We start from the raw sequence: 20,569 nt of genomic DNA, 5'->3' as shown, positions 1-20,569 counted from the left end.
CTGCAGGCACATCCCCAGGCTGGGCATTAGTTTAATACCTCAGCTTTATCTTGGCATTGTGGGCTGCCTGCTGTCTTCATGGGGAGGCATCAGGATGTCCTCAGGCTCTTTGGAAGATTAAGACCTTCCCACAGCATGGTGACAAGGAGGAAATTTAAGGAAAAAGAGTATTTAACTTAGAGCTAATCTGGTCCTCCTGAAGGAGGGGGATTAGACCGGTAAATTCTCGTGCTGGGCGGGTTTGTGCCATGATGGCACCAGGGGAAAAAACCTCTGTGGAGAAGGAACTCCAGCCTGATGGTGTGTGGAGTTGGGAGAAGGAAGGAGACTGATTTTGAGTCAAGGAATGAGATGTGAAATGGCCGTAGATCTGTTCTGTCCTTAGGGAAGAAGGGAGGGAATGGATGGAGTCCTGTGGGAGAGGAAGGGGCATGCACTGGGCTTTGCTGGAGTCACTTGTGAGTCCCCATCACTGAGAAGCAGAGTCCTCCCTCACAGGGAGCCACAGGAGAGCTGGAGAGAGACTGGGGACAAGGGATGGAAGTACAGGACACAGGGAATGGCTCCCCACTGCCAGAGGGCAGGGATGGATGGGATATTGGGCAGGAATTGTTCCCTGGCAGGGTGGGCAGGCCCTGGCACAGGGTGCCCAGAGCAGCTGTGGCTGCCCCTGGATCCCTGGCAGTGCCCAAGGACAGGCTGGACAGGGCTTGGAGCAGCCTGGGACAGTGGGAGGTGTCCCTGCCATGGCAGGAGTGGCACTGGATGGGCTTTGAGGTCCCTCCAACCCAAACCATTCTGGGATTCTGTGATCTCCTCCTGTACTTATTTTCTGGACCACAGAGTTTTGTGTCTTCTAAAACCTTCTGTTTATCTCTAAACTCACTTTGTATCTAGAGTTCGTCCTTCAGCTTTGCTTGAAGAGGAGTAACTTAGAGAAAACACTTCATGTATTCATCGTGGCACTACCTCACCCCTCCCGAGGACGAGCTGTTAAACGTTTTCAACAGTTTCCAGTAAAACTGGTGGTAGCTGGTAAACGTTAAACAGGAATTTTCTTCCCCCTTCTAGTCAGAAACAAACTTTAGGAAGCTGGGAGTGAGTGCTGGAGAGCTTCCAACACAAACGTCAGGCTTGGCATCTCCCGGGAGCAGGAGGGGTTGGATCCCTCCAGATGTGGAGGGTGAGGAGCACCCTCTGCAGCCTCCCGACCTGCAGCCAGAACCATTTGCTTGTGCTGCCCTCCCTCCTTCCCCCAGAATCGATTTGACAGCCTTGTTTTGATGATAATTAAAATAAATCCCCCCCACAGGGCCAATGGCCAGGGCTGTGTATGTGTGCACTTGTGCACAAGTGTGCAAGTATGTGCACACACATGGGATATGTGCATCTCACACAGGGCTCATCTGTTCAATGCAGCCACAATAGTTTCTTAAGTATGAATGGGCCCACATGATTTTCTGTCTATTTTCTGTGTATTTATATTGATTTGTGTGTATTTATATTGATTTTCTCTGTATTTGCTCTGTTGCACTGGAGATCAGTACAGTTTCAGCCTTCTGCATGTTGTGTAAGAGTTATATATGATTTTATGTATCAGTGGTTGTCAGGGCCCCATGGAAAACCAGGTACATGAGCTCAGGACACAATTATTGAATTCTCATGCCTGTCAGCTTCACAGGAAAGGGAAAAAACCCAGTGAGGTACTTCTCAAACATCTCAAACACAACAGGGAGTAGTGCAAGGAAATAAATTATTATATCTTACATTTACTTACTCAAATGCTTTCTTTGAACCACAGTGAGGAGTTCTGGCATTCTGCCAAGCTTGAATTTGACCCTTTTTTTTAATCCTTATTATTATTCTCATGAAACGAATACAGAGAGGCCTTAAGCAAGAGCTGATTCTTGTTTTACACCAGCCCCTGCCCTGGAAAGCTCATCATCTAAATCCTGGAAAAGGAAACAGGGCCAAGCACTGACCTAACTGCATCTTGAGGGAGCTGGAGCAGAACTTTAATCTTCTAGTCTACTGCACTGTCCCTGAATCACGATGATTTTCCATAGTTCACATCATTTTCTCTCTATATTTGAAGATGTTGCAAAATGAGTTTGCCCAACACATCCTCGAGGGTTATTGCTAAAAGCTCCTCGTAGCCTTGCAAGAAGGATGTGCTTGGGCATATCTATTACCTATTAAACCTGGTGAAATAATGCAGCTTTCCCACATCATAACAAATCACACCCGTGCCAAAATAGCTGCAAACATTCTCTAAGACTTAATGAGCTCTTGCTGGTTCACAGTGGTCCAAACAAGTTGTTATTGTGGCTATTAGAGAGTGCAGAATTATATTATTGAAGCAGTTTCATAAAAAGACAAGGTGGGTGTCAGGGAAGCCAGTCCCACACTGCAGGGAGGTGTGTGGGGCACACAAAGGCACTTTTTCCCCATGCTAATGCAGTTTACAGATGTGTAATCTTCTGTAATTCTGGTATGATTAAACAGAAGGTGTCTTTCTTCCTGAAGTTCCTACAAGCTGTAAGAGAGGACAAAATAGAGGGAAATATTTCATATTTCCATTATGCATAAAGCAGCCCTGGATCCCAAAATGAAGCAAAAGAGGGAATTTGGGGAGCTGAAGTCCACTCTGACTTTCAAGAGCTCCTTTCAAAGAAGCTTCCACACACCATCATAAAAATGTCATTGTGAAATATCTGAGCAAGAGCAAATTGAACAATCTGGTGATTCTAGTGCCTTCATCTGGAGTCTCATGCCTGCAAGGGTGTGCAAAAGTCAATAACTGGAATTGGAGGTTATTGATTATTTCACTGGGCTGCTGTTGAAACATCATACGTGCTTGATTTGGTCTTCAAGCACCTGGTAAACACTTGGGTTTAGTTTTACCTCCCTTTGTGAAAAGAATTGAAAATACTATAAAACTGAAAGTGTCTGGAGTTTATTTCCCAAGTTTGAAGTATTTTTCTTAAACTTAAATAAATGTTAGTTGTCAAGGTTCCCCTCACTCCAAGATGGAGATTTCATGCCACAGGTTGAGGCTATTCATAATTTATAAGGAATTGAACTTTCTGTTGGACACTGCCACCTGCAGCCCCATAATTTTAGGATGTTTGGATTAGATGTCTCCTCCTGCCTCTGCTTCTTGGAAACCCATACTGTTACAGAAATGACCTTTTTTCTTTTACTTTTAAGCTGAAAGAGAGTAGGTTTAGGTGGGATATTGGGCAGGAATTGTTCCCTGTGAGGGTGGGCAGGCCCTGGCACAGGGTGCCAGAGCAGCTGTGGCTGCCCCTGCTTCCCTGGCAGTGCCCAAGGACAGGCTGGACAGGGCTTGGAGCAGCAGTGGGAGGTGTCCCTGCCCATGGAAGGGGATGGAATGGCTTTAAGGTCCCTTCCAACCCAAACCATTCCGGGGTTCTGTGACCCAGAGTGCTGTAGCCTCGAGCTGAGCACTGGGAGAGGAGCCAGGCTGTCCCTGGGAGTGTGGGAGGACAGAAGCAGCTCCCTTTGCTCCAGCTGTGCAAACCCCCTCTGTGCCCTGATGAGCCTGGGAGCTCAGCACAAGCCGTAATGCTCCCATGGAGGGATGTGTGCCCTGATAAAAGGTCTTGGAGAGGATCAACAGAGAGGGGAAGAATAAAATGAAATATGAGTTGTTCAGCTGTCGAGGTGAAAATAGAAGTTAAGCCATAAAACCTCCTTTCTCCACAGGTCACCTGTGCTGGGTGGGAGAGGTTGGGATATTGCATTCCAGGCCGACAGAGCACAGAGCCAAAGAAGGGGCTCTGGAAAGGCTGTGGGATTTTCTTCTCTCTCCACACCAGTCATCCAGACACAGTGGGAATTCCTAGTGTGCACTTTTGCAGCATTCAGGCTGCTCGTTCCTTGCTGGAAAGGCTGAGGGAGCTGGGGCTGCTCAGCCCGGAGAGGAGCCCCAGCTGAGAGGGGCCCTCAGGCCTGGCTGTCCCTGTGTGCAGGGAGGGCAGAGCAGGGCCCAGGCTCTGCTCCGGGGCCCAGCAGTGGCACCAGAGCCACGGGCAGGGCCTGAGCCCAGGAACTGCCCCTGCCCAGGAGGCAGAACTTCTGCCCTGGGCAGTGCCCAGCCCTGAACAGGCTGCCCAGGGAGGGGCTGGAGTCTCCCTCACTGATATTCCAGACCCATCTGGATGCAGTCCTGCTGGATGGCCCTGCCTCAGCTGGGACCAGTGACCTCGGGGCTCCCTTCCAGCCTGGCCCAGCCTGGGGTTCTGGCACACAGCTGGCACGATGTGCCATCCTGGCCTGGGGAGAGTGGTCACCACCACCCCCAGCTGCAGGACACTCAGTGCCCCAGTCTGGCTGCAGCACCAGCCAGCAGGGAGGTTTGGTGGCACCTTTGGTGCCCTGATTGGAAGATCCCGAGCAGGTCCATCCCCAGCCCCAGCAGTGCCACTGAGCTGGTGCCTCTGAGCCCAGGTGTCTGTGTCACATGAATCCCCAAATCAAACAATCAGCTGCTGCCTAATCAGGAGGTGACTCCCTTCACATCCAGTTAAATATTGAGGGATGCTCTAACACTGAGCCTTGGTGGTTTAGGACCTGCAGTGGGTGCTGCTGTGCAGGGTGAGGGACAGGAGCAGCTTTCCAGGCATTTCTTCCAGCAGCAGCACTGTTGGAAGCAAGCTTTGCCAGATCAGGCAAAGGGTGCTTTTAGAAAAAGGGAAATGAAGAGGGAAGAGGTTACTTTGAATTCCAACTGTTTCTCCAGAGCAGCTTATAAAACAGCCTCACGTCAGGGAAGGGCAGGGCCAAGGGCTGGGGCCTCAAGCACTAGTCCACAGCACCACTGTTCAACAGGTTTTTTTAATTTTTCATGTAAAAGAAATTTTATGAAGTTAACTTGAAATATTCTGGCGATTTTGTAGTGTGGGAATAAGGAAATGGGTTCTCATCTCCCTGCCTCACACATTCCAAGGAAGGTTCAGGTGGGATATTAGGAAAAAATTTCTTCACTGAAAGAGTGTTTAAACACTGGCAGAGGCTGCCCAGGGCAGTGGTGGAGTCCCCCTCCCTGGAAGGGTTCAGAAAACAAGAGGATGCAGCACTTTGTGGTGTGGTTTAGTGTGGATGGAGGTCAAAGGCTGGACTTGATGATCTCTGGAGGCCTTTTCCAAATTTAATGGTTCAGTGATTCTATAAAAGGAAGAAAAGGAAATTGTAAGTTGAGTTGTAGAGCTCCCTGGTGGAAGGTAATGTTAAAGTAGAGAGCTTAGGAGGGTTCAGAGGATTATTAGATGTTTACAGAAATAATAAAAAAGTTATCACAGTTCTGCCAGGTGGGATATCAGTTTGCCAGAGGAAGAAGCCCTCAAGGTTCCCCAGATGAACCAGCCTCATGTTGGGAGGGCTTGGAGAGGTTTCCTTGTGTGTGGGCTGTGGCTGAGTGAGAGGCTCCCATTGTCCCACTGCATCTGCAGCTGGCAGGAGTGAGGAGCAAATCCCAGGTGGAATGGACCACTGATGTTCTGCACCACTTGTGAGCCCTGATTCCTGATTTCTGCTAAGATGTGGTGGGTTTTGCTGTACTGACACAGGTGCCTTCTGCAGAGAGAACAGGAATGTGAAACACTGCTGCTGAATGGTACAAATTGTTTATAAAGAGCCTTTGCTCTCAGTGCTGGGAAGCAGCTGCTGCCAGCATGGGGCTGGCAGGGTGAGCACCCCAATTCCTTCCCAGTGCTGAGGGTGCAGTGGGGCCCCGGGGCCGGGCAGGGGTGAGCCACACACCCCAAATATCCCAACTGACAGCTGAGCAAACTTCAGAGCTCCCAGCTGAGGGTGATGATATTGGCTCTGAGGATTAGCACAGCAGGTAGCCATGCTGGCACAGGGCAGGGTTTGGGCTGAGGGATAAGTACACATTCTTTTATTATTGCAGCTAAGGGGAATCTGCCAGGCTTTGAGGCACAGAAAGGCTCACTGGCCACCTGTGAGCTAATCACAAAGATTTGCCTCATTCTGTATTTCAGCTCACTTGGAGCCTATAATCTAATTTCCAAACAGAGATGAGAAGAGTGAACAATTCATTTTCTGCTTTACATGGCTGTGCTGATAAACTTTTAATCCTTTTAGAATTACAGTTCCTTGTCACATGGAGGCAACACCACACAGTCCTGCTCGTGAGGCTGGAGGCTTTGGATTCACCATTGCTGGATAATAATTAGCCTCAGCAGCAAGGCACAACATGAATCAAAATTAAAGTGAGGAGCACAGGACATTTTTCAAATGCTATTATGAATCATACCCAGGCTAATGATTCCAGTTTGGATAGAAAATCCCCACGTTTGGGGCCATCCTCAGCCTCAGACGTTGTACCCCGATGTTGGTGTCCTCTTGCATGTGGGACACTGCTGTGTCCTGCCAGCTCATTAACCACATCCCAGGGACAGTGTGGGGCACATCTGACTTTAATCTTCATTGCTCACCATTTATTGTGGATATTCAGATGATGAGTGAGGCTCTGGGCTGAACTGAGCTGGAGGTGCTGTGTTGGCTGTGAGCCCAGTGTTCACTCCTGCTGCTGTGTTTAGGATGTGCTCAGCCTCTCAAACAGCTTCTCCTTCGTAACAAAACCACCCTGACCTGCTGCTCTGCTGTGTTCACTGTGGACAGGTCAGCTGGTGTGTCCTGAAGGTGAGTGCTGCTCGTGGTGATGTGCAAAGGCAGTTTTACAGGGTCTTTTTAGTGATCTGAGGGCAGGGCACAGATGATCCGCGGCTCTGGGGTCAAACACCTCCGTTGGAGCTTCCCTGAAGATGTCTGCCTCAGGAGTGAAGAGTGGCTCACAAAGAACTGTCACACTGACTTTGTACCTTTGTTTGAATTTTGCTTTCAGGTGCCAAGAAATTCAGACAATTTGCAAAGAGCTGGGAGTTACTGGACACGTATAATTAACACATTTAACGTGACAATTTATTGACCGGGAACAATAAAATCTCATTTCTGCACTTGTTGGTACAACCCAGACCAGGAGAATCCTTCCTGGGCAGTTGGAGCAGAGAGTTGGATAAGCCCTGGCACAGCTGCCCAGGGCAGTGGTGGAGTCACCGGCCCTGGAGGGAGTTAAAAGGTGTGCACATCTGGCATGTGGGGACATGGGTTAGTGGTGGCCATGGCAGTGTTGGACTCAATGATCTTAGAGAGCTTTCCCAACCCTAATGACTCCCTAATTCTCTAACATCAATCCTAATTCTCTAACATCAATCTTTTTCTCTGCAGCATTGGAAACTCAAGGAAAATAGTGCCAAGCATGAGAACGGTGTAAAGTGACCCCGATGGGGGAGCTGGGATGTGGAAGCTCAGCAAGGTTTCCTTGTAGACACCAATGAGCTGAAATAGTTGTAATTGAAAGTGGGAATTCTCATGGTCGTGCTGAGCTTCATCTTAGTGTCAGCAAGTGTTTTTAAGCTCTCTGCTAATATTGGCATCATGCCTTTAAAATCAGGAATTCTTTGGCTGTAAAGAATAAATCCACAAAGGAGCCAGGGCTGTGTAGCTGGTGAGCTGGGGGTATGACACCTCTCAGGGGGAATAGATGTGTTATTTTGCTGTATAAACATATCACACACATCTTTGTGGTCCTTGGTGTATTAAACTGAGCTGTCAGGTTACATTCGATCAGTGTTCACAGGGTTATACCTTTCAAGCTGCTTTTGAAAGCTGGTTTTGTTCAAGCTCATCCAAGTAATCCTGTCACACACAAGTGGGATAAGCAGATGTCACAGGCATTTCAGGGAATATTGTAGATCTGTAGCCAAGGCAAATCAATAAGTAGGAGGGGTGATGGATAAACTCAAGATATTTTCCTCCCCTTGTCCTCTGATGAGGTTAACCGTGTGCTGAAGTGATGTTCCTATTAATAATTGGAGAAAATTATCCAGCCTTGCAGTGTTTTCTGGTTTTAATTGATGATTGTCTGGTACTATCACCTCATTTACTCTGGGCAGGTTTGAAGAGTGCTCCCACCCTTCTGCTCTGCCCACTGAGGGGTCACAGGGTGTTCTTGTAACAGCCAAAAGAGGAGAGAGGAAGGCAGAGAGGGGCTTTGGAGAAAGGGATAGAGGGACAGGACAAGGGGAATGGCTTCCCAATGCCAGAGGGTAGGGCTGAAATTCTACCCTGTGAGGGTGGGCAGGCCCTGGCACAGGGTGCCAGAGCAGCTGTGGCTGCCCCTGGATCCCTGGCAGTGCCCAAGGCCAGGCTGGACAGGGCTGGGAGCAGCCTGGGACAGTGGGAGGTGTCCCTGCCATGGCAGGGGTGGCACTGGATGGGCTTTGAGGTCCCTCCCAACCCAACCCATTCTGGGTTGGGTATAACTCTTGAGATTTAGGTGCATAAAAAACCCAGTTTTGCCACTATTCCAGAGAATCCTGGCAGAAACTCCCAGGTGTTTGGGTCTAAGGCAGTTTTGAGCAGAGATCAGGAGCAGAGCTCATGGTTGGGCAGATGGGATTTGTATCCTGGCTCCAAGATTTGTGCACCAATTTGGGAAAAGCCTTGTGCTGGTGCTGGAGGGTTGGGAAGCCCAGCCTAGCCTCACAAGGACTTTCTGTGTTTCTGTGTGTCTGGGTGTGTTTTAGAAGGATTGACATGACAAGATCTAGATGTCTTTGATTAAAAGGCAGAATTGAAACAGGAAGGTGAAACTCATTCATCACACACCCATTATGAGTAAAGAATATTCCCTGGTGACTTTGTTAGCATCACTTCCACCTGGGAAATTTTCCAGCCCATTTGGGAGCCCCTTCAGTCATCCCTCAGGACCTGGCTGTGCAATACTTTGGGGCTGTGTAGTTAATGATGTCATTTATTGATTCCCAACTGCATGGGTTAGGAAGTCAAGAGATTTTATTGGAAATAAACCTTTGGCTGTGTGTGTTGAAGCAGGATTGAGTTCTTGCATGGTCTGTGAGGGTGTTAGACCTGTCTGCAGCTCCTTCTTACTTACTGAAGTGCCAGGATTCCTGACAGACGGGTGTTTGGATATTCCCTTCTTTCCTTCCCTCTAGAAAGCTTTATCCCATTCCTTTGTACTAAATCAAGAGGTGCTTTTTAAAAACAATGAATTAAGTGCTGTTGTATGCTCCCAGTGTACAGCTATAGGAGTTACATTTATGGAGAGTGTTCTCTTTAACAGCTGGATGAAATAAATGGTTTCATGTGCAGCACTGGAGAACTCTGCACTCTCAAATCAAGGCCAGAAGCAGCTCAATGATTGAAGAATTGTCAGCATCTTGTGCAATCCCACTAAGTGCTTCTTTTCATTGATCTGCAACTTCACTGTTGGCAATTAAATCCCTTTCAGTGCAGAGTATAAACATTTTTTAACAGGAGGTAGCAAAATCTTTTGTCCTGAATGATTTTCTTCTCTGTTTTATAATTAAGTACAAAGTGTGTCACCAGCCTTGCTGTTCACTTGTGCTAAATACCTGCTCACTGTGGAGTAATTGCTATCAGCAGATGACAGAGCTGCAAGGAGCTGTGCTTTCGAAGGCATGTTCTTCATTTGCATAATCAAATGCTTTGTTAGTGTCCTTGGAAATTAGGATGAAAGATGACTGTGTGCTAAAAATGAGAAATTGTTTTTAGCAAATTATGTGTATCCAGTACAACAGCTGAGCTGCTCTGGGGCCTGTTTGATGCGTGTTGGCTGCTGCACCCACAGCCTCCTCCCTCCTGGCAGTAACAGCTCCTGGCACCTGCCTTCCCCATCCAGATATTGCACTGACCAACGTCTAATCAATACGAAATGGACGATCAGGGCTGCAATCTGATTAATTATTTCAAGCCTTGTAAAGTGCTTGTAAAGAGCTGGTGGTCTGTGGGGTAGATGTGTCCTGAATTCCAGGACTCCAGAGATGTCCTGGGGGTTTGTATGGGTTGTGACAGTTTGTACCAGCTCCCCACTTACCCATGGTAAAGCTGGAGAAAATGCTTTTGAAAGATCTGGGGTTTTATCTTGCATTAAGAAGTTTGGAGAAAATTTGAGTTAGGCAGATACAGTGTTGTCAAGAGTTAACTTACCAAAGCAGTGAAAGAAAATTAATACTATTTTAAAATTAAATGATGGGATAAAATATTTCTTTGGTAGGCTGAATGCTCAGTCCCAAAGATAATGCTGCAGAACACTGAAAACTCTTATCATTTTCCAATTTGTGCAGTAAGGACTTTGAACTTAATCCTAAACTTTCCTCTCAGGAAAGTGGGAAATTTAGTGCTGGTTCTGAGTTGATCTCTGAAGTTGCCTGAGGCCAGGCGTGGAGGCTGAATCCGGATGCAGGCAGGAGGAGCAGTGACAGGATATGGTACAGCTTCATTTCTGGATGGCACTCCAGACCTGGCTGTCCCACACCTGGGCATGGAAAAGCTGGATGATTTTATGCTTAAGAAAAAAGTTTGGCGGCTGTGAGTTTGACATGGTCCTGCAGCAGTGTCCCTGAGGGGATTTCATTCCCCAGGGCCAGGGGTGCCCAGGCCACTCGGGACTGGCGGGGCTGGGGGTGGCCATGGCACACCCTGTGCTGGCTCTTGGCACCTCCTGTGATCTTTGGTGCTCCTGAACCCATCTGCACACATCTTGGCCAGGCACAATGAGAGGGTTCTGCACTGATGATTCTCTGGGAATGTCACATCTGGCAATTCCAGCAGGGCTTTTTTTGTCAGTGGAGAGCAGCTGGACTGTTCCTGTGGCTGTGATGTTCCCAATGACCACCCCTGGCCAACCTTGAACTCTTTGGGACTGTGCAGATGGGTTGAAAGGAGCCAGAACACAGAGTTTAGATCAGATTTTAGTGGTTTGCACATTAGGAAGAGAGACAGTGATGGAAAGCTGCATATTGACTGTATTTATTACACAAATCCATGTCTCCAGAGGACAGTGTTTGCTGGCCCTCCCAGGTGCTGAGTCTCTCTGGGTCACCTGAGTCACTTGGGTTACCTACAGGTATCCTCAGGGTGGCCTTGTCTGCTCCTTGGTGTGATGATAGTCACAAATACAGCAGGGTCACGTGGAGGGGACTGGAGTTCTGTGTCTTGAGTTTGTGTGTTTGAGTGAAAAACAGAGGATTTTGAGATTTAAGGCACATCAAAGGGTACAGGAATGGAAGATAGTGAAAGCTGCATTTCCTGTCTGGGAAATGGCAATGTTCCTCAGTCCTCAGCAGCAAATTCTGGCTTTATTCCTTTTTCAGTGGAAGAGTGGCTGTTGGTGGATGCAGTATCAGCCCAGTGGCAAAAGGGGAGCCTGTTTCAGCATCACAGTCACTGCTCTCCAGAATACCAGTGCAGCAATTGCAGTTTATCCAAAGCAGAGTACGGAGACAGCCAGCAAATGAAGTTAGCTTGGTGCTTGCTTAGCTGCTGGGTGGAGATGAATTCCTCTGATGATAAACAATCTCAGAAAGTTGGGTTGTCAGTGTCATAGTGACATTAAGGGTTTTTTCCCCCAGAGTTTTTGCACTGAGCCAGTCAGGGTAGGAAAAGAGCAATCTTGTCTGTGTGACCTTGAAGTGCTGTTGATGAGGACTGGAACCCTCCTCATGAAACCTGTGATTGGTGGCGTTTGTCACTGAGGAGGGATTTCAACTCCCCAAATAGATGCAGTGGGCCGGAGAACTGGTTCTGATTTATCCATCATGGTTATCAGCAGGCAGGGCTGTGTGTGCTGGGACTCCTGCACAGCTGGGCTGGGGCACAGTGTGGGTGCAGTGGTGCCACACAGGAGAGGCAGAACCCACGGGTACAGCTGGTGGGGGACTGGGAATAACATTGCTATTACTGCAGGCAGCATCTCCCAAGGGCAAACTCACAGGAATGGCACTCAGGGGCTGTGCAGTGTGGGTGTGAGCAGCAGCAGGGAACACCCAGGAGACAGGGGCATTCCCAGCCCTTTTCTCCCAGGGAGGAGAAGCAGATCCCAGCACTGAGCTGTGCTGAATAAATGTGACACATGAGAGAGGCTAAAGGAAAGGATTTAATGAATGCATTAAGAGCAAGGTGTTCCCTGTAGGTTTGGAAGTATCACCTCTGCAGGATTTCCAGACCACCTGCTCGAGCCATGTAGTAGGGTGACAAGCCTGAGTCCTCAAAGCCATTGTGTAAGAAAACCCAACAAACCCAAAAACTTGTAACTCCTACAGCCATAAGGACTGGGAACATAGATCCACCTATTCCTGAACAAGCTGTTGCTCATTTCTCTCCTCCCGGGGGACCTGCCTTAACATGTGTGTGAATCACATTCTAACTTCTAATAATGTTTGCTCAAAGAGGATTGATCCAAAGAGTTCATGCAAGCAAAGTTTCCTTTACCTAGAACCTGCAGATTATTGCAGTGAGATAGACCTTGGGCATATGGCAGAGTAATTGTTTTTGTCCTTCTGGAGTCCCACTCTTGCCCTCATAATCATCCAATCCAAGTTGGTGGAGGAGCCTCTCTGCCTGTTACAGGTATTCCAGGAGTGAATAAAGAAGGTCCTCATAAAATAAGCCCTCTTTCTTGCTTCCTTTTTCTCCTCTTTACCTCCCTTTTGCCTCCCTTTGTCCCCTTTTTCCCCACCTCCTGTCTACAACCTATGAAAATCCTCTGCTTTACCAGGCTGTTCAGCCTTGCACCGGGCCTGTAAAACACTTAGTGAGCAGCTCCTGGTGTGGTTTATTTTTGATCTGTTAATGAAATTAAACCCAAATGATGCCATGTTTGTGACACATGGCTGCCAGGCTGCCTCCAGGGAGGCAATGGTTGGCAAACATGTGCCCAGGCCATGGGCTGGCAGAGTTCACTCCCCATCCTCTGAATTTCACTCCTTTACTTCAGGGTTTGCACAAAGGAGATGTCAGCCATTTTCACTGAATGGATATTCTTTCTTTCATTATGCATTTAGTAATTTTACCCCTTAAAACTGGCGGAAGGAGGAGTAAAGTTTTCTTGTCTAAAGCTTATTTAGAACAGTGGACCCTTTTTTAATTCTAAGCTTATCCCAAGCCCCTTCAAACCTTGCATGTTTCCTTTGGGCTGTGTTTCTGTAGTTGCTGAAGATTTAAGTCAGTTGTTCCAAGTTGTTGTGCAATATGGCCCTAAATGGGTTCCTGATCCCCCACTGCAAGGCAGCACCTTTCCCAGTCTTGGGTCAGCAACATTCCCCTGGATTAGTTCTAAGGGGTACCATGGATCAGATCCACACTGGCAGAAGGTTTGGAGAGCAGTTCCAACGGGAAATTGCTGTGGAGCCCCAGTCAGCAAAACTCCAATGTTTGGATGTTAAAATTATAATTATATTCATTATTAATAAAGAGTTGGGAAATAGAAGTAGTCACTCCATGATCAGCCAAACCAAAAAAGCCAGGGCTGCTGCTAGTATGTGTTCTAAAATTCAGAGCTTGTGTCATGAGGAAGGGTCTGGAGCCCCAGGAGCAGCTGAGGCAGCTGGGAAGGGGCTCAGCCTGGAGAAAAGGAGGCTCAGGGGGGCCCTTGTGGCTCTGCACAGCTCCTGACAGGAGGGGACAGCCGGGGGGGTCTGCAGTGGTGCAGTCAACAACCTTGGAAGTGTTCAAAAAACATGTGGATATGGTACTTGAGTGGTGAACATGGTGAGGGATTGAACTTGGTGGTCTTAAAGATCTTTTTCAACGTTAACCATTCTGTGAGAAGCACGGAGCTCACGTGGTGTTGGCTCCCTCAGTGGGTCAGTTCCCTCCCTTGGTTCCCTCAGTGAGGGAGTGATGACGAGTAACAGCGACGGGCAACAGCAGCACTAAACAGGGTGTGTCTTCTCTGCCACGTGTTTTATTTTGAGCACAGTTACTGGGGCAGGTGGGTTTGATTCAGTTTCACATTTGCCTGGATGGTTCTTGATGGAAACAAAACGGAGCTGCCCAGAGTGCGAGTGGCCCAGCAGTGGCTTTGGGTTGGCCTGTCTGTGTCACATTTAACCATTTTCTCTCTCTGTTGTTGTTGTTGTTGTTGCAGATAAAGAGGTGGGAGTTGGCGCACTTGCTGACAATGACAACCCTGGTGCTAGGGGCCCAGCTGTCCCCAAAATATCAGGACTAGAAAGGAGCCAAGAGAAGAGCCAGGACAGCAGCAAAGACCCAATACTTGAGCCTGTGGTGCCTAAAGACCCCCGTCCTCAGGTGACGCCGCCGCCGCTGGAGCCGCCGCCCGAGGGCCGCTGCCCCAGCCCCGCGCTCGCCCCACGCCCGGAGGCTCCGGCCCCAGCGCCCGCCCCGACCGTGCCGGTGCCCCCGGCCCCCGAGGAGCCCGGCCGCCCGCCCGCCGGCCAGCCCTGTGGTCAGCCCTGCGGCCAGCCCTCCGGCCAGCCCCCGGCCGGCCAGCACCCGCCGCGGCCGCAGTCGCCGCTGCCCCCGGCACACCCGGCCCTGCCCGCCGTGCAGCCCCATCCCCAGAGCCTCTCGCAGCCGCTCTCTGCCTACAACAGCAGCAGCTTGAGCCTCAACAGCTTAAGGTAGGTGCACAGAGAGGGGTCTGGGATGCTGGGCTGAGCCTGGAGAGGAACTGGATAAAGAAGGGACAGCACAGCCCATCCCATCCCGGGGAAATAAAGGGCACTTTGTGCATTTAACCTCGATTCCTCCACTGAGATGAGCCAGGATCACTCTCTGTGGCCCGGTGATCCCATAAACTGGGTATTTTAAGTTCATCTGCTTTGGATTTTTTTTCCCTGCCGTACTTGGGTTTTTGGAGGGAATTTTACACAGTGTAGATCAGGGGAAGAAAAGCCCAGTTCCTGCACTGGGCTGCTCACTGAATGAAGGCTGACAGTTTTCCCCTCCCATCCCTGCAAATATCTGTTTTCTCCAAGTGCTGCCATGCCCCAGGGAGAGCAGCCCAGGAGCCCTCGATCAAGGTCCAGCTGGTGACAGCAGTCACACACCAGGCACTTCACAGTTCCGTGTTTTCCTGCACTGCTGACACCTTGCAGGCTTCAGTGTTTTTCTCTCATGTGGCCACGGTGAGGTCAGCCTCACCTTTTCTCTGTAGATAACAAAGATGAGCAGTGAGATTAAACACTGTGTGCACAGGAACCCATGATGTCCCTCTGAGTCAGGGACCTCAGGTTTCCCCTACTCTAAGCTGGGTTGCCATTCTCCAAATCTGAGCTCCCAGCAGGCAGGTGTGACCTTCAAGACCTGGGGAAGTAGCGCTGTGGTTGCTTCATGGTTTGACTAAAGATTGGGAGGTGTTTAAGACCTGGATTTATTTTTAACCAAGCTGGTATTGCTTGTCTTTAAAAGTCACTGCGATAGAAGCGTGTCATTACTTGAAATAAAGACAAGCAGCATTAAGCCTTCCATGAATGTATTTTAAATACTCACTAGTAGGAAATGAAACCTGAAAAATTGCAGCTGGTGTAATCACAAATACTTCTTTTGTTGACTCGTGTTATCTCATTTTATTGTGGAGTAGAGAGGGACATTACCTGTACAATAAGCACAAATCTGTTGTTGCCTTCTCAACTTCATTTCACATTTTCTGCAGTCTTTCATCTTAGTAATTCACTTTAAAAAAAATTAAATTTTTATTAATGCAGTGATTTTGAGTTTCATTTGCCTGAAAACATGAACCAGGAGCAGTCGTGTAGAAAGAACCTGATAATTAAGTCATGAATGTACAGGGCTGAATACTCCTTTGTGCTGTTGTGGGACAATAGCAACCTCTTGCAGCAAGGGAGAGCACGGCTCGGGTGTGTGGGGACCACAGGAAGTAAAAGAGGCCAGAGCAGGTGTTGGAGAAAGGGGTACCCCATTGCTAGGACAGGAAATGGTAACTGGGATTTGTAACACGAGTTACACCCATGCTGTTCGACGTGAGGGGCTGCTGAGGTTGTGTTCCTCTGTGTGTGCTGGGCCTTTTCTCTCTCCTGACGGCTCCTTCTCTCGTTCACAGCAGCAGCAGGAGCAGCACCCCCGCCAAGACCCAGGCGCCTCCCCCGCACATCTCGCACCACCCGTCGGCGTCGCCGTTCCCGCTGTCCCTGGCCAGCCACAGCCCCCTGCACAGCTTCCCGCCCGCCCTGCAGCCCCCCGCTCACCCTCACCACCCCAATATGTTTGCCCCTCCCACGGCTCTGCCCCCGCCACCCCCGCTGACCTCAGGGACGCTGCAGGTTCCAGGACACCCAGCTGGGAGCACTTACTCAGGTGAGAGCCGTGAGGGACGCTGCTCTGGGTTTGGTCAGCACAACTGGGCTTTGGGCCTTGTGGTGAGGGCTGCTGGTGGGGAGAGGCTGTACTGACTGCTGAACACAGTGACAGCAAAGCCAAACAAACACCTAGGCACAGCCAGAGACTTTCCCTCTGTCCTGGGACTGACTGCTTTGGGAAGGCTGTGGTTCTCCCAGGTTAGTTTTGTTAACCGACAGGGAAAACACAGCTGAGTTCACGAGATGCCCACGTGGAATCTGTGCCCCCCACAGCAAAGGTCTCCACGCAGTTGTGGTCTGTGCCCAGCAGAGTTTCTCCCTGGCTTCAGGGAGAGTCTGTGCTGGCCGAGCTCACAGCAGTGCTGGGCTCAGGTGTGCTCAGAAGGTTTGGGTTGGAGGGACCTTAAAGCCCATCCAGTGCCAGCCCTGCCATGGCAGGGACACCTCCCACTGTCCCAGGCTGCTCCAAGCCCTGTCCAGCCTGGCCTTGGGCACTGCCAGGGATCCAGGGGCAGCCACAGCTGCTCTGGGCACCCTGTGCCAGGGCCTGACCGGGGAAGAAAATGGAGCATTTGTGAAATGTAATTTTGTGTCCATGAGCACCAGGGTGCTCATGTGAGCAGCAGCCACTTGTTTGCTCACTCCAGCCTGCTCTTCCACCCTCACCTGTTTAGGACTGGGTCCATGTCCATAAATGCTCAGAGAAGTGTGAAAACAGGCTTGACGACAGGGGAAATGGAAACTTTGTAATGTCTCAGGCCTTTAGGATCTGAGGGAAGACCTGAGGGGGCTTTCTTACCCTGTACTGCCTCATGATTATCCACAGACGGCAAAGGAAGTGGCACAAGGCCTGGAAAAGCCCCAGAGCTTGGGGGAGTTGTTTTATTGTTTGTTTTCCCCTGCACTCAGCATTGGTGAGGCCACACCTGGAGTGCTGTGTCCACTTTGGCCCCCCAATTTAGGAAGGACATGGAGGGGCTGGAGTGTGTCCAGAGAAGGGCAGCAAGGCTGGTGACAGGTCTGGAACACAAGTCCTGTGGGGAGGGGCTGAGGGAGCTGGGGTTGTTGATCCTGGAGAAGAGGAGGCTCAGGGAGACCTCATCACTCTCTGCCACTCCCTGACAGGAGGGTGCAGCCAGGGGGGGTCGGGCTCTGCTCCCAGGGAACAGTGACAAGACAAGAGTACCCAGCCTTAAGCTGCACCAGGGGACGTTTAGGCTGGACATTAGAAACAAATTCTTCACAGAAGGAGTGATGGGGAATCTGAATGGGCTGCCCGGGGAGGTGGTGGAGTCACTGTCCCTGGAGATACTTAGGAAGAGACTGGATGTGGCACTCAGTGACAAGAAGGTGTTGGGTCACATGTTGGACTCGATGATCTCCAAGGGCTTTTCCAAGCCCGTTAACGCTGTGACTCTGTGCTTGTGTGTTTCAGAGCAAGACCTCCTGCGCCAGGAGCTGAACACGCGGTTCCTGGCCTCGCAGAGCGCCGACCGCGGGGCCTCGCTGGGCCCGCCGCCCTACCTGAGGACAGAGTTCCACCAGCACCAGCACCAGCACCAGCACACACACCAACACACCCACCAGCACACCTTCACGCCCTTCCCCCACGCCATCCCTCCCACTGCCATCATGCCGACGCCAGCACCGCCCATGGTGCGTACCCCAGGCAGAAATGTGAGGATAAGTAGAGCACAACTCTATTCTTTATTACAAAAGTATTGTGGAGAATTTGCCAGGTTGTGGGGAAGGGCTCCTGTGCTGCCCAGGGGTATCTGGGCAGGAGAGGCAGGGCTGTCCCTCTGTCACAGTGTGAGGTTCAGGTAGCAGCACAGGACTGAGGGACGAGACTCTGGCCAGTCCTGCTTGGAGTGTTCACTCAGGGGCCTCTTCCTTTGTCCTGTCCCGAAAAGATCTTGATGTACTTTGAAGAAAGAAAAAATCCTGAACAGTTTAATTGGAAACTAATTTTCTGCATATTTTTTCCTCTCTGTTGGTTGCCAAATAATAGAGAAGTTGTCTTCTATTTTGCCAACAGAAGTAAAGCAAGGAAATATAAAGTAACTAGTTTGTGCTTTGATCCCTTTGCAGTTTGACAAATATCCTACAAAAGTTGACCCCTTCTACCGTCACAGTGTGAGTTTTATTGCTCTGTTTCCAACTGACTTCACTCCTTTTCTGTGGTGGGTTGGGATCACCACTCAATCAATGGCAGCGTCAAATCTCTCCCTAATCATCACTCCAGGATTTACCATTATCGTCCTTGGTTGCTTTGGCTTTTGAAGGCTTGCATTCATGGTGCTTGTTTCTGATAAAGATGCAGTATCAGCTTTTCCAATCAAAAGATCTCTTGCTCACACACTGTTTGGATCCAGGTTTGATGTGAAAAGATGAGACAGAAGGGCTGACTGTTCCACGAAGCAGGAGATAGCAGTGATTCCATCACGGTGTTTCAGTTGTGCTACAAACCCTTGGGCTGATATTTTTGCTAAGGAACTTAAAATGAACTGACAAACTATCAGACAAATCCTCCAGGGATAGATAATCTAATAGTTTTCCCAATCTATCATATTTTGTTTGATAAAATCTGAAAACCTGTCTTATTCATATTTCAAAGGCTCATCTGATCCACTGGGCTTGTTATGTTTCGAAAGCTCTGTGTGATGACAGCAACATGAATCCATCTATGCTCTAGATGTGTTTACCTAAGCTACCAAAAGTGTTGCTTATCAAGACAAACTGATTTTTAAAATTCCAGTTACATGTAAAGCTTCTACTCCTAAGCTTCTACTCCACTGATTGATTTGCTGGTAAACTCTGGGTTGTATTTTCTTCATCCTATTGGCAGAGGCAGGTGTCTGGCAAGAGTTTCTTAATCCAAGAGCAATATTTTGATGAGAGAAGGAGTACTGCATCAGCACTCAGAAATCTGCAGAGCATTTGGCTTTATGTGTTGGTTTTGCTTAGAAGTGGAACTGGGCAAAAAAAACTGGTTAAGACGATGGTGTCTGGATTAAACACACCCCTGCTCACAGCCTGTCCTGCCCCTGAACTGTCCTGTCCATGTCTGGCACTTCATTTGAGTAGGTGGGACTCAGTGTTGGCAGGCTCAGAGCTCCAGGAACACTGGGCAGACATTCCCCCTTCCACTCCAAAGGGCACTGCTGCTCACCTGCACCGATGTTCAGTTGCACTCTGATTTGCTGAGCTTCAGGAGATTGTCATCAGTGTGGCCTGTGGATCCCAGCAGGGACATGGAATTGGGAGATAGGACATGGATTTGAGACAAATCAAGCACAGAAGTTGGCAGTGTAGGATAGGAAGCATTGCAGAAGTCTCCAGCTGTATCTGCTGTTCAAATTTAGTCAAATAATACCAACAATCTGGGAGCTACCTGGATTGCAAAGGTTATGGCCTCACCCCTCTAAGGTCAGGAAAGCTCCATGCTGTGCTCCCTTAGCCAGGGAGCCGTGCTGGGACCAAGGCATGGATCTGGCCTCTCCTGCCTTCCCTGGGGAAAGGTTCGTCCTTGGGAAGGGGCTGCCCCGTGGTCACTGTGGGACATCTGCTCCCAGGGGATGCCCATGATGTCTGCACTGGGGTAACAGCCTGTCTGTGACCCCAGTGAGGCAGGCCAGGCCAGCCACGTGTCCCCTGGTCCCACCCCTGGGACTGGTCAGGGCACAGGGAATGGGAGATGCCCCTTAGCTGGGCTGGGGCACACCCACAGCGCAGGAGAAATAGAAATACTGTCAGAATGTGGCACTTCTACAGAGCTGTTCTGGGGACAAGAGCTCCCTCTGTAGATCCACACCTGGAGCTCAGATACCTTAAAGCTGGCAGTGAGTGTGGGTGAACTTTGTAGGAGACCAGGGTCTGTTTGAGACTTGAAATCCATCTACTTTGGAACAGGGAATGCAGCTCACATAGCAGCTAATGTTGAGTTTTAAATCAGTGTTATTTCTTCTCTTTTAGCACAGTGAGGCTTTGCTTTTACCTGCAGCTGCTGCCAGGTCTAGTTTAGCATCACATACACCTGGCCAAGGGAAGCTGTGGTCACTTGATGTTTCCCCAGGGAAAGCTAGAAGGGAAGGCTGCTGCTCAAAAGAGAAAGAATACTGAGGAAGAAGGAAACATTGGACTATGAAATATGAATTCTGAAAGCTGGAGGAATTTAACTGATACAAATTAATCATGGAGATAAACTATATTTTATTAATAATTCTGACCTTGAGGAAAGGTCACATTTAATTAACTTACCACTTGTTATAAAACTGAGGAAAGAATTCCTTTTTATTAGTCATAGCCAATAGAATATGAAGTATTACATCTTTTGCCATCACTTAGAATTAGTC

General features: G+C 49.2%; 1 protein-coding gene across 1 annotated transcript in view; it reads left to right on the top strand.

The window, feature by feature from the left end:
* The window catches only part of AUTS2 (activator of transcription and developmental regulator AUTS2), a 72,928-nt gene that overhangs the window by 29,810 nt on the left and 22,549 nt on the right, over window positions 1–20,569 (top strand). The window contains exons 4-7 of the mRNA XM_053995939.1: window positions 14,021–14,516; window positions 15,959–16,212; window positions 17,650–17,870; window positions 18,306–18,350. Coding sequence (XP_053851914.1) covers window positions 14,021–14,516; window positions 15,959–16,212; window positions 17,650–17,870; window positions 18,306–18,350 — 1,016 coding nt within the window. The remainder of the gene's footprint in view (window positions 1–14,020; window positions 14,517–15,958; window positions 16,213–17,649; window positions 17,871–18,305; window positions 18,351–20,569) is intronic.

The sequence above is a fragment of the Vidua macroura genome, chromosome 20, assembly GCF_024509145.1.
Source record: "Vidua macroura isolate BioBank_ID:100142 chromosome 20, ASM2450914v1, whole genome shotgun sequence".
Taxonomy (NCBI): Eukaryota; Metazoa; Chordata; class Aves; order Passeriformes; family Viduidae; genus Vidua; species Vidua macroura.
Note: the sequence above shows the minus strand (reverse complement) of the source record. Positions and strands in the feature narration are given on the sequence as shown.